The sequence below is a fragment of the Ascidia mentula genome, chromosome 1 (genome assembly GCF_947561715.1).
Source record: "Ascidia mentula chromosome 1, kaAscMent1.1, whole genome shotgun sequence".
Classification (NCBI taxonomy): Eukaryota; Metazoa; Chordata; class Ascidiacea; order Phlebobranchia; family Ascidiidae; genus Ascidia; species Ascidia mentula.
Window position 1 is genome coordinate 9196932 of NC_138566.1, and position 12922 is coordinate 9209853.

The 12922-nt window shown below is 39.1% G+C and overlaps 3 protein-coding genes across 3 annotated transcripts; 2 read left to right on the forward strand and 1 right to left on the reverse strand.

The window, feature by feature from the left end:
• Positions 1-183: 183 nt before the first annotated feature.
• On the reverse strand, positions 184-4524 carry LOC145907468 (uncharacterized). The gene is made up of 11 exons (XM_082994910.1): positions 4373-4524; positions 4031-4224; positions 3715-3901; positions 3024-3164; positions 2662-2953; positions 2083-2221; positions 1372-1516; positions 983-1176; positions 740-926; positions 543-683; positions 184-479 (listed from the first exon to the last, which is right to left on the reverse strand). The coding sequence occupies exons 1-11, from the start codon at positions 4464-4466 to the stop codon at positions 184-186; spliced, it is 2010 nt and encodes a 669-aa protein (XP_082851036.1). The 5' UTR covers positions 4467-4524.
• Positions 4525-4972: 448 nt separating this feature from the next.
• On the forward strand, positions 4973-7112 carry LOC145907582 (ribosome production factor 1-like). Its single transcript, XM_082994920.1, has 7 exons — positions 4973-5188; positions 5256-5489; positions 5827-5980; positions 6036-6151; positions 6208-6353; positions 6616-6742; positions 6851-7112. Exons 1-7 carry the CDS (start codon positions 4979-4981, stop codon positions 6890-6892), a joined length of 1029 nt encoding a protein of 342 aa, XP_082851046.1. The 5' UTR covers positions 4973-4978; the 3' UTR covers positions 6893-7112.
• Positions 7113-7763: 651 nt separating this feature from the next.
• LOC145907604 (tartrate-resistant acid phosphatase type 5-like) lies at positions 7764-11906 on the forward strand. The gene is made up of 6 exons (XM_082994925.1): positions 7764-8109; positions 8397-8611; positions 9136-9254; positions 10517-10723; positions 10967-11114; positions 11403-11906. Exons 1-6 carry the CDS (start codon positions 7764-7766, stop codon positions 11904-11906), a joined length of 1539 nt encoding a protein of 512 aa, XP_082851051.1.
• Positions 11907-12922: the final 1016 nt, after the last annotated feature.

Genomic DNA, 12922 nt, shown 5'->3' on the forward strand with positions numbered 1-12922 from the left:
ATATCTACTCTACTACTTCTATTCTTCACTTGAAGCAAATGTCAATGGTAAAATGTACAAAAATACAATGAAATGTGACGTTACTTATCAGCAGACTGATAAGATAGCAATACGTGGAAAAGCAAACAGGTAAACAAGATTAAATCTTATAGTAAGCGACAAAACGATGACTTCATCTCAAAATTAAACCAAAAACGATGCGTTTTTGTTTCTGCACAGAGCCAGTGTTATTCGTGCAATAAGAGCCAACAGCACCAAACCCAAATTGACGGAAGCAATGATCAGGTTTTGGTATGAGTCTTTTTTTTCACTCAGCTTATCAATTATCCCCGATAGAGCAAGAATAAGCACTGGGTAGACAGTGTAGGTGTATCTGCAATACTTCTCAAAAACAAAGTTTTCTGTTACAAACCATGCAATGACATACACCATCAAAATAACCAGAGGAATGGTTGAACCGTTGATCACCGAGATAGTGCCTGAAAAACCAGAAAGGTATAATAGCTAATATATGCTGATCGGTATGCTTGCTATAATCCCACCTCGCCAAGTCACTGGCGTTTTACCGAAGCTGTCTTCATATAATATTACGTCGGTTAAGTTCAATAAAGTTGCTACAGTGAGCCAAGTTGCCAATAAGCACAATCCGTTTTGTATAAGTATCCTCATCATCCAAAGCATAACTGCAATATATATAAACCCGGTTTGTAAAAACGATAAATAATGTTAATATTTATACCTTTGTGGTCGGCTTCAAGCTTTGTCGCGTTGGAGGTGACAACCTTGTAAGACGTACCCACGGCAAAGTAAACAGAAAGTTGAAAAATAATAAGCAACGCAAGGGCCAGGCCCAGTATTTCACGTTCATAAGCAAAAAGCCAACCAGTACCCGCAGCGAAAGCCAAAATGTGACCAACTAAGAAACTCTAAAGGAATATGCACGTAAGTGTGTTTGTATATAGTTTTTACATCAGGTACAAACCTTTGGTATCAAAGTCGGACGGAAATTCACGGGACTTTTTTCCTGTGGAAGAAAGCACGAAACTACAATGTAAACAATTCCCACCAGATTCCACAAATATATGATTGGCCAAATAATAATAAATGCGAGAGGTCTGGGTGTTGCTTCGTCGTAATAACGGGCAGCAGCTCTTCCAATCGAACTGTTGTTGGGGTCTGAAGACATTTACATCATTATTTTAGTAACCGGTGCACCTTTTGTGTTTTGTTTGCACGAAAACGAATTTGGATAACCATTAGGATTTAAAACGCACTTTTTGAAGTGCACAAATAACTGCACTTTGCGCTCGCTTTTCAACAATTCACACATTATTTTCATTGTATTGCAAAATCATCGAAACAAAGTTACACCTTCATCGCTCCCGGGTTGGTTGAAGTACGAACAAATCACTGCTGTAATATAAACAAAGAAAGCTACTACGACCAACACAAGCTGCACAACGTCCCTTTGCATTTCTGCCTTTGTCTCGACGCACTGAGCAAATGTTTGCACGCCCTACAGCGAACTACAGAATGCGTCACGATTCCCTGTTATACAACAGCCACGTCATGACCTCTTATATAATTTCGTGCACGGTCGGGTGACTGGACGTTTTTCGCATGATTCACGTGACCAACAAGACTTTGCAGTTGTTTTGGTCTTGCTGCAGATTTGGCTTGTTTGCTCTATATAGCATTAGTTTTAAATGGGATATAACAAAAACAAGTTTCCAGTTTCCAGAATATTAACCTCATGCATAATCGAAACACACAGTTTTTTTCACATCGCAATGTTCTACATTCTGGATAGACTACATACACTTCACGAATTTGTCCGATTTAATTTGTACAAATAGTACTTATACAAACTCGTGTACTTCTAGGTGTTTCTACAAGCTTCCAGTACATTACGAGCAAAAAAAAAGCCGCACTTCAAAAACGACATTATATCTTAACAAAAACTTTCGAAAACCACGTTTTCCTGTTAGTCTACCAGCTAGCACAGTGCCACATCAACAGCTGCACTGATGAGACCTTACAGGTCGAAACAGTGCGTGTATACACCCTGTCTGCAGCTCTCACGTTTTCCTGATATACAAGCCTCGTGATGACAATAACCAACGAAAGAATAAAGGTATCCGGAAAGCAATTTTCCATTGATATTAGATCAAACAACTTGCTTGAAAGCTTGACTCGTAAATTTGGATACCTCATAACATTGCTGGGGAGGGACCCCGAAACTGTCCATGTAGCACATCACAATCACCAAACTATTCTATTTCAATATATGCCATTTATTTCTTTGCCGGAAAACTACCTTTTGCACTTTTTTGCCATTTGTCCAAGATTTTTTATTGCCACTTGGCAGGGAACTTACCTGTTGAATAACAAAGACAGCAACAAAAACATGCTTGACGAGTTTTTACAAACAAGAAGTTCAAAATCGAGGTGAAAATCAGTCTCACAGCCAGTTTTTATTGAAGACACGTGTACGTCACGACAAAATAATGACATGAAGGAAGAATGTGCGATCACTATCTACAAATGTGCATACATCGCACTGTGACACTTGCAGAGGAGAATGCTGTGTACACACAGGTAATACTCGCACAAAATGAAAGCATAAATCGTTGCCAACACTCCAAGAAAAGGCAAATCGACTAAGCGCTTTTGTAACCAGCGTTTCTTGATGCTTCAAGTGCAATACGCGCAATAAACGCCACGAGAACTACGGTGAGATCGATGGAGGAAATAATAAGGTTCTGATTGGCGTTGGGAAGCTCTCTTAACTTGGAAATCAACGCCGAAAGTCCAAGCACCAACACAGGGTAGATGGTGTAAATGTAGCGACAATACTTCTCCAGGACGAAGTTTTCAATAATGAACCACGTAATAACAATCATCAACAAGAGAATGAGGGAAACTGAAGAACCGTTTACCATCGATATCAGACCTGCAAGAACAGTTTGCAAATTCAAAATAGTCGTCATAAGCATCGTACGGCACAGTATAATTAGGCCTACCTCGTAAAACGGCAGATGCTTTACCAAAGCTGTCTTTGTAAATGAGCACATCAGCCAAGTTGATCAGAGTTGCAACCGTGAGCCATGTTGCCAAAGTGCTGAGACCATTATGTATCAAAATTCTCATCAACCAAAGGACAGCTACAACGAAAAATAAACATATGCGTAATAATTGTTTATCAAGAACGTATTTTATTTTTGTAAATGATTTATGACAAAAATATCCGGTCATTTTAAACTTTTGGAACTACTGCCAGTCAGAGTTTAGTTTTAGGTCGTCCTTTACGCTTTATTATTTTAGGCTGTGAGTTGGGAGATGTAACGATTGCCTTTTATTCACAAAAAAAGATTTTTAAGATTTCGACCGTTTACTCGAAATAAAAAAACGAAAAAAATTGCAGTGTTACAAAAAGATGTGACTACATCAGTATACGCTTTACGAACTTTAAGTGATAATTCACATCCGTTGCGAATCATCGACTACCGAGGCCTCGATACCAATGCGCCGCGAATCATTATACCACCGCCTGAAGCATTGCAATGAGTAATTGCGCGCCGCCCGATAAGATGCATTACACGCTTATCTTTTACCCGCTTGCCAGAAACGGCTTGCATTTTTTCTGACACCTCTCAGTGAAATGACACAAAAACAACAGACCATTAGTCTCCCAAACTTCTTTGTCCTTCATACCTTTGTTCTGTTTCTCCAGAGATGCACTGTTATCAGTTACAACTTTGCATGAGATGCCAATGGTGAAGTATCCAGCCAGTATTGAAACAAAGAGACAAGCAAATGCCAACCCAAGCATTTCCCGATCAAAGGCAAAAAGCCATCCCACAGTAGCTACAAATGTTAAACTGTATCCAATCAGAAAACTCTAAAAAACAATATATTTAAAGTTATTTACAAAAGTTTGTGTCAAAAGACAAATAAGTAGAACAACATATTAAGGTATTGATGAATAAGTCGTTATAGACCTAAATCCAAAAATTGTTGTTGTTTTTACCTGAGGAACCAAGGTTGGTGTCATATGCACTGGACTGTTGTTTGCAGGCAGAAAACAGGACACAACAATATACAAAATTCCGGCTAAATTCCAAGTGTAAATGATCGGCCATATTATGCCAAATGCAATTCCTTTTGGGGACACTTGCTGGGAGTATTTTTGGTCAAGATCTGCAATATTGTTGTAGAACAATCCTGCAAAACACAATAAATGTATCAGCGAGGGTTAAAGTTTCAAAAACACTACAATATGAATGCTTATTTTATCAAACTTTTATCAGCTAGCTGAAGGTGACAAATTTTCCGTAAACACGACAGCACTCAATATTACAGAATATCATACCTTTTATTCCTGCAGAGTCTAGATAGGCAAACACTAAACCGGACACATAACTTAAAAATGCAAGTGCAACCAACGCTAACTGAGCTACATCCATTTCCAATTTTCTGCGCAACACTATACAACTAACAAGACCTCTCTTTCTATCTGCACGAGTGCATTCGCTTGTTATGTAACAATCGCATCACGTGGTTACAATTATGTAATCAGTCAACTGAAACAAAATAATATATTTTTTGCACAAATCTTTAATTTGTAAACTTGTTGATCAAAATTATTTAACAAGACAAATAATAAAAGCAACTAAAGCCCTTTTTTTTACAAATTTAAGCGAATTAGTAATAAATTAAAAAAACATTAGTTCTCTATACGATTTCTGTGTGCACACATGTGATGATGGCAAAATTTTCCAAGAAAGGTGTTCCACTTGGTTTCGCCAATTTGTAGTTTATAATTGATCGACAGAAATGAAAAAGGATTTTAGTTATTTTTTGTGAATACTCTGTGCCTTGCACACTCGTCAAACAAGTTGTTCACTTTGTTAAAATCACAATATTTGTTAAAATTGTGTTTCAAATTACGTGTGGTTTTGTGATGAAGGTAAACACCATGGAAAACATTTTAAATATAGACGAAGATCAGCAAAGTATTTGCTCTGCTGGGGTGTTTAGTGACGTTGCATCTATTAGTGAATTGAACAGTGTCCTAGATGATAATGGAAGCACAAACAACGCACAAGCTTCAAGAAATATTTCTCAAATACGAAACAAACAAAAGCGGGCTCAGGCATATATTAAATTACGCAAGGAGCAGAGAAAAGTAAGTATTTTGGACAATGTGGAGATATAAACAAATTGTGTTTAATGCAAAAGCTATTGATTATTAGGAAAGAATTAAATTGAGAAAACAAAGGCAGAAAATGAGGGAAGAGCTTGGTAAGAATGCTCCACCAGTTGCACCACCAAAGACACTTGACAATCGCAGGGAAAAAGAAGACACAATTGTGCAAAAAGAAGATAGAGAAGTTATGCTTGATATTGAAAGCGATGAAATGGCATCATATTTCCAAAGAAATCAAAGTCCTAAAATTCTTCTGACCACTTCGGACCGCCCTCGATCGGTAATGACGTTTGTTGCAGATAATTGATTCAAACTTTGCTTAGTATTCAACTTTAGCTAAACAGTGCTTTGCCTTTACTTACTATGACAATAAAATGATAAAAATATATTTCTTATTAAACCTGCTGCTGCAGCACAGGGTTTCCCAGCTTGTTTTGTTCTGTTTAAAATCCCCAGTTTAAAAAAAAATTATATGTGTAACCAACACAACAGATAGTGTGTAAACAACTGACAGTGTGAAATAGGGGATTGTGTGGTTACAATTTGTTCTGTGGCCCCTAGTTTGAGAATCCCTGCTCTATTGCTTGCTTGTTTAATCTAAACGCATGTTTTATCAGAGAACAACAAGATTTATCAAAGAGTTACGTGAGGGAATTCCCAATTCCTTTGTATTCTACCGTCGTGCTTTGGACATAAAGAAAATAATTCCACAATGCATGTCAAAAGGATACACAGACATAATAGTTGTTAATGAGGATCGCAAAAATCCAAGTAGGAAAGTTTTATATATACCCAACTGCTATATCCAATGTTCATGTGCTCTTAGATGGCATTTTGCTTTGTCACTTGCCTGATGGGCCAACAGCACATTTTAAAGTAAGCAATGTCAAGCTTAGAAAAGACATAAAACACAGCACAACTCCATCTGAACATCAGCCAGAGGTAACTCTAATTTATTTTGTTAATTTTTGGAATGTGATTGTTGATTTCATTTATAGGTGATTTTGAACAACTTTGGAACACGTCTTGGTCATTCGGTTGGAAGGATGTTTGCTGCTCTTTTCCCCCATGACCCAGAGTTCAAAGGTCGCCAAGTTGTCACTTTTCACAATCAGAGGGATTTTATATTCTACCGACACCACAGGTTGGTACCAGAAATGCACTGGTTGTAATCTTGCCTGGTCACACAATGGAGTTGTATTGGTAACCAGCTGTGCCTGGTGCTTTTCCTGTGCTAACTGGTTTTACACCACTTTTCTGCACCAAAGGTAAAGTCGTGGTCAGCAGAATTTTGTGTTATTGCATTTAGTGTCCTTTATAAAAAGGAAAGATGGTGTGCTTTTTGTGCAATCATGTACCAAGTTATTGTGAGATTTCCTGGTTACTTCATGCCTGTGGCCTCTCAGGTATATATTCCGAAACGAAAAGCGTGTTGGATTACAAGAAATTGGACCAAGATTTACTCTGAAACTACGATCTCTCCAAAAAGGACTGTTTGATTCAAAGTTTGGTGAATATGAGTGGATTCATAAGGTGGGATTTTTGTGTTGTGATAAACATAGTGTCTCATAACACGGTTATAAATGGTTGTTCACATACAAATACTGTTATTCTCTTACCATACTGTTCGTTTGCATTCAGCGTCATGAAATGGATACAAGTAGAAGGAAATTCCATCTTTAATCACGTCACAAGTTCCACTTCAGACCTTGCAAATAAAAGAAAATAAGAGCAACAGGACTGTGTTTTTTTTACCAAGATAAAGAGAGGGATCACGTTAGGCAAAAACAAAACGAATATGTTGAATTGATCGCAGGGAAAAAGTTCCTCCAAGTTCAAGTGGTGCGCGCACGCATCTGCGTAAACGATACAAGTACTTTGTAACAGAATGATGAAAATTTACACTTGGGGCTAAAGTTAAATGGAGGGAGATTTTGCACACAACTCATTTCTGTTCACGTAAAAATGATTTTCTGGAGGCTGAAAATTAGATTATTTGTTCTTGGAATTTCGATGACATCCGCCATCTAGTTGTTTGACAAGCTTGTTTCACAACGAGCGCTGCATAGATTATAATGACACACTCACCATTTTAGATATGTTTAATTGTTTTGAAAGTAAACAAAATGATCGTAACAAATAATTTCACATTATAGACTCTTGCATATAGCACACTGATAGTGAGAGAACGGGATGGCAAAATGTTTGAATCCCCACTGAATATGGGCCAAATTAATTAAATTGGGAAGCATAATAATACAATGGATTAGCATGACCAAACACCACATATCTATGCAAGGTGAACAGTCAAATTAAACCATGCCAGCCGTACTGTCATATAGAACCAATTTAATGTGACACAGTCACTAACGGCAACAATAGTTGAGCACTCTCACTCTTGAAACACGCTTTCCTGCGTCACGATCGATAAAAGGTCCTTAAAAGTGCTTTAGTTTCTGTAGTTATAAGGACCAAAATCCACTCTCGAATCATATAACGTGTCAAAAAATTGGCAAATACTTTTGAGGCCTGGAAAACTGAGTTGGGTCATGCCATGCAGCGCATGCTATTTGGTTACGGAACGCTCCGCGGCACAGCGATTAAGTACAAGAAGCTGCTAGGCGGGTTAGGTGGCTGCTTTTTGGTGTTTGTTTTGGCTTACACGTACGTACATGATGGCAGGCCGGGCAAAGTGCGGTCTTCCAATCTTGACCACAATGGTCCGGATCCATTTGCTTTCCTGCAAAGCCTGGATCCAAAGGAATTGAAGAAGCTTGCAATCGGTGAGACGGAAATAAATCCTCTACATGCAAGCAAACTCGTAGATAACCTGCTTGATTTGAGTAAAGAGTCATTGGTGCAATCGGACAGCAATGTGTCGGTGGTAACGAAAAAGCTAAGTACGTAGCATAGGATTTGTGTCAAAGGATAGGCCTACAATGTAAATGATTACAATACAAGTAATGTTTTCTTGTGATATTTGTTTACTAAGATCTGCTGGCACCGGGTCGCTTTCTTTCTGCTAAGATAACTTCTGAAAAAGTTGATTTAACTTGTGGTGAAGAGATTGCAGTTATTTTGCTTTGGCCTGCACACTGTGTGACCGTATATTTATGACCGTTTCAATATAAACCCTATCCGTACGATATACATTTTACTTTAATAATTACGAACTTTTTGTATACAGTATATGACAAAGACGGCCAGGAAATTGGACTCCGTTTTCTTGTATTAAGTGATTGGGGCGGTGAATCGAAAGCCCCCTACATTACACACACACAAATGAACGTAGGCCGATCTTTGGCTCACTTTGCCGCTAAATTCGATTGCTCTTTCGTACTTTCTCTCGGTGACAATTTTTGCGAGGAAGGTGTCAAGGATGTCCACGATATGAGGTTTGAGGTAAGTGAGATATAAGTGCAAGCAGTTAAGCTAATATCAGTTTCAACAGGCCTTTAGTTGGCACAATATTCCAACCAAGTGATCATGATTCCAAATCACAGTATGCTTGTAATCCTTAGTTTTTTTTAACTCAAATTAACTTTTCAATTTAAAAAATTGAGTTTTTGGAAATCAGAAGAAATTTCTGCCGTTTGCAATGCATCACTTCGTGGCACAAAATACACAATCTGTGGCCACCTTCCGAATGAACGAATGTATTAAATATCCGCAAGGGTGCGTGAAAGAGCAATTGGAATATTTTATTGCAATGGTCTGATGATGAAAAGGTGGCTCCCTCTTCCTACGTGATTTTCACATTATGAGGAAATGCCGTCGAACCCAAACTGAAGACCGGTTGCTCAGTCCATCAACTCTCTCGCCGTAAAATTATAAAGTGCCCCCTTCAACCAGAGCCTCTTTACTAGATAGGAACTTTGGTGCCGACAATAAAAGTAAATGTAAGTGTTTTTACATTTACTTTCCAGGACACATTTGAAGACGTGTTTACGCATCCTTCGCTGCAGAGACCCTGGTATATTGTGGCTGGAGACAGGGATTACAAGGGGAACGTTTCCGCTTTAATTGCCTACACCAGCATATCAAGGTACTACATTCATTTTGCAAAGTTAATTACACAGCGGGACGTTTTATTTTAACCATTCTCTTTTTTCAGAATTAAAAATTAGAAATATTGAAAAATATTCCGAACGGCGATAATAAGAAAAAGGAAGTAGAACAATTTAAGTTATTCAGTTCAGATACTTCAATGTTAAAGAAGACAACCCAAGTAGATACAACACACTGATATTAATTTAGACCCTATGGTAGTCTGTCTAACAATGTCAGGTGAAACACAAATACAAGTGGCACAACTTAAGTTGAAATGAAACTTACATTGTTTTAATCGTTGCTGGCTAATTTTTCTCGCTTTAACAAATCATTTGGTCATTTTGTCTCGTGAACAGGTAGTTAATGATCAAAACGACAATTGTTTTTTTTTCACATAACTTGTAGAAAAAGATCAGATACCAAGTCTTGGTTGTCCATAAGACTGTTTAGTGAATCTGATACTTTATCATAGAGGTTTTTATGAACTTTTCTATAAGATATAAAGTTTTTAATTTCCAAGGGTAAAGTATGCATAGATTGCTTTGGATCGGCAGACCTGATTTAGTCGCCATTTACACACGAGATAACAAATCACCATTTAGTTTTTCTACAAATTTACAGCTGAATAATTTTAGGCAATTATAAACTAATACATACTAAACACGAAAACATTCCATCGCTGTCAGAAAACATGGAACACAATGTTGCAAAAAATATTTTCCGGTTCTAGAAATGCCGATACCGTGACACACCCCTTGGCAGGGTCGTACTTGATTCTCGAAATGTCGTAAATAACCCTCATTACGTAAGCATTACCAATTAAAGCACAACGACATTTGGACTCTGGGGTACAGGTGGTGCTTTGTCACACAATGAAAAACTTCCACAACGATTACGATTGCGACGCCGTGGGCTAATTGCATGTTTGCGCAATGCAAGTTACCGCGTGACCAGCAATAAGCAACATAAGTTTTATGGTTGATCACGTTCAGCTTTGTCGACGCGACGGAGTTTGTACCCAAGTATTATTTGCACTCAATGCCGCTGTGTTGATTTTCGAATCGCAATGTGATTGCTCGCCACCGAACTTTGCCCCGGAGGAGTGGAATTCGGATTGCTCAAGCCCGGTTCAGGCGTCGGCTAGCTGTTGTTTATCACCCGCCAGCTGCTCTTGCAAAATCACTTGCGTCGTCAATTTTTGTTCGGTGTTAGCTATCAGCGCCTCCGGGTATGAAGTGCTACGCGTTTAATTGACAGGAGATGGAACTTCGAAAGCAGGTATTACAAGATGTCGGCGACACTCCCCACTTTCCGCAATGTTTCCGTCGACTTTGTTGTGATCGACACCGTCCAGCTCTGCGGTCAATTGCCCACTGGAGGCGGTAGACAACCCAGAGGACCAGAGAACATCACGCTGGCCGAGAAACAGTGGAACTGGATTGACCACACTCTTAAATTTTCGGGGTTAAGAAATTTACATGTGTTTAAATGTTGTTGTAAATTGAGTCAATCTGGTATGGTAAACGGAAACCCACACACTGTCAATTTATTTGCGAAAACAGTTTTAACATTTTGTTTAGAATTTCTTTATCAAAATAACAACATTGAAAGTCCAATCGCACACTGTTTTTGTGGTTTTAACAAATCAAGATAGCCATCAGCAATAAAAACCTCGCTTCAAGCATAAACTACTTAACTTTCTTGTAGTGCGGAATATGTTGTGGTTGCTGGTCATTATCCTGTGTACTCTGGTGGAAGACATGGATCAACGCATTGTCTTGTCAACCGCCTCAAGCCTATGTTAGAGCGTCACCGCGTGTCAGCTTATTTTGGTGGGCACGACCACAGTGTACAGGTGGGGTTTCTCATATACAATTGTGTGTATGCTTGTTCTATTTTGAGGAAATTGCAACTACGAGTGTATTTGATTCCTTACCAGTTTCTTTTATGTTGATCTTGATACGATAGCTGTGATCGCCAAGTAAGGACCTGCGCAGAGGGGCGACTCTGTCAATCATGCCATAGCATGAAACATTACTGCGTTGTTTTTTTTTTTATTGTTTTTAATATGCTGGGCAACTGCCCTTTCTACCTTGTCCCACACCAAAATCCAATACACATGCATTAATACGTCACCATGCAGCACATCAAGTCGCAACACGACGGTGGAGTTCATTATTTCGTTGCTGGTGCATCAAGTCCACAAGACGACCACCCCGAACACCTTGACGGGGTTGTTTCCACTACACGATACTACTGGACCAACCACTTGAACACGGATGAGGGCGCTTTTCTATATTGCGATGTGCGCAAGGATGAGATGCTCGTTTCCTTCGTAAAAAGCGACAACGTGATCTTGTACGTGGGTAAGATCCTACCTCGGAATCATCCGGCCAATTTGCATCCAGTTATAGACGTAAGAACTCCCTATAAGAGTGATAAAAGGACTGTCGCTATACCTGTTCTCCAACGCCACCCGCCAGTTCCAATGGGAATGCCGAAATACAAACAGCAGCAACGTCAACAGCAGCAGCAACAGCAGCCTAAGTGGGCTCACCAGCAGAGGGCGCAGAGCAACGTGCACCACCAACAGGGTCAACGCAACCCCAGCAATCAGAAACCTTACCGCTTTGTGCGGCCTTTATAGTTTACTTGTACTACTGGTGTTCGGGAAATGACGGAAATTGTGTGTAAAGCTTTGGGCAAAGTATTTTTTGTTGTGTTGTGCATGTACAGTTCGTATCAACTTCTTTTGTCATTGGTCCTGATGGTAATGTTCGACCGAACTTGATGCTTGTGTTGGCTGCTGTAAAATAACCCACTCGCGTAACTATACGATACGGTTACAAAACGCACAAAAAGTGTAGCCACGTTTCATTGATACAAAAGTGTTCGTGTGTATTGAAAAGGAAACCAATGTATGGCAATAAATGAAAAACTGCCATTCATGTTTTAAGATTAATAACTACAGTTGGTTGGAACACACAAAAAATGGAATCAACGATATCGTATAATATCTGAAATATAACTGTAGTGTGGTCCAATATAAGTAAATCGGTTTTCGATAACCCGCCAGCGCCGTTCAGGCCGAAGTCCAACCCATCGGCTTATATTTACGCACGTCGTAAAGAATACTGTACTTTCCTAAACGGTCGGAATTATTTCCCAATTGCAACAGAAGTCATGTGCCTAGTCTGCGTGGGCGTAACATGGCAGTCGCGTTGGAGACCGAAGCAGGTCTTCTTTCTGTAATTAAACCTGATTATCAAAGCGTGACGGATGTATTTACACAACTAGACCCATGGTCTCATTTTTGTGGGTCTTTAAAAATGGCCGGTCGCATTCAATTTCCAACTTATTCGTTATAAAGTTGAAAAGTTTAGCAGACATTATGACGTGTTATGTTCCATCTGATATAATGTACTTTGATTAGGTACTTGAAAAACAAAACTCGTTTCGCCAATATTGCACCCTGTCCCTTCGTGAAGCTCAAGTACCAGCACATGTAAACATCACCGTCATATTATTGCAACCGCAGCGCAAAGGTCTTGTTGACAAACACACACTTTTAACAGCCAATGCAACTTGTTGCATGCATTTTGTGTGCTCGTGCGTGCGAATGTTTCTCAAACTGTACTTGCTTGGTTAAGCCACAGAGCACAC

What these genes read in the sequence shown, in the direction of transcription:
- LOC145907468 (XM_082994910.1), bottom strand. Translation starts at nt 4,466, where the DNA reads ATGGATGTAGCTCAGTTAGCGTTGGTTGCACTTGCATTTTTAAGTTAT. An exon ending in AGACTCTGCAGGAATAAAAG is followed by an intron (nt 4,225 to 4,372) that starts GTATGATATTCT and finishes TGTGTTTTGCAG; the next exon opens with GATTGTTCTACAACAATATT. An exon ending in GTCCGACTTTGATACCAAAG is followed by an intron (nt 927 to 982) that starts GTTTGTACCTGA and finishes ATATTCCTTTAG; the next exon opens with AGTTTCTTAGTTGGTCACAT.
- LOC145907582 (XM_082994920.1), top strand. Translation starts at nt 4,979, where the DNA reads ATGGAAAACATTTTAAATATAGACGAAGATCAGCAAAGTATTTGCTCT. An exon ending in CTTCGGACCGCCCTCGATCG is followed by an intron (nt 5,490 to 5,826) that starts GTAATGACGTTT and finishes ATGTTTTATCAG; the next exon opens with AGAACAACAAGATTTATCAA. An exon ending in CATCTGAACATCAGCCAGAG is followed by an intron (nt 6,152 to 6,207) that starts GTAACTCTAATT and finishes TTTCATTTATAG; the next exon opens with GTGATTTTGAACAACTTTGG.
- LOC145907604 (XM_082994925.1), top strand. Translation starts at nt 7,764, where the DNA reads ATGCAGCGCATGCTATTTGGTTACGGAACGCTCCGCGGCACAGCGATT. An exon ending in TCCACGATATGAGGTTTGAG is followed by an intron (nt 8,612 to 9,135) that starts GTAAGTGAGATA and finishes TTTACTTTCCAG; the next exon opens with GACACATTTGAAGACGTGTT. An exon ending in GGCACGACCACAGTGTACAG is followed by an intron (nt 11,115 to 11,402) that starts GTGGGGTTTCTC and finishes GTCACCATGCAG; the next exon opens with CACATCAAGTCGCAACACGA.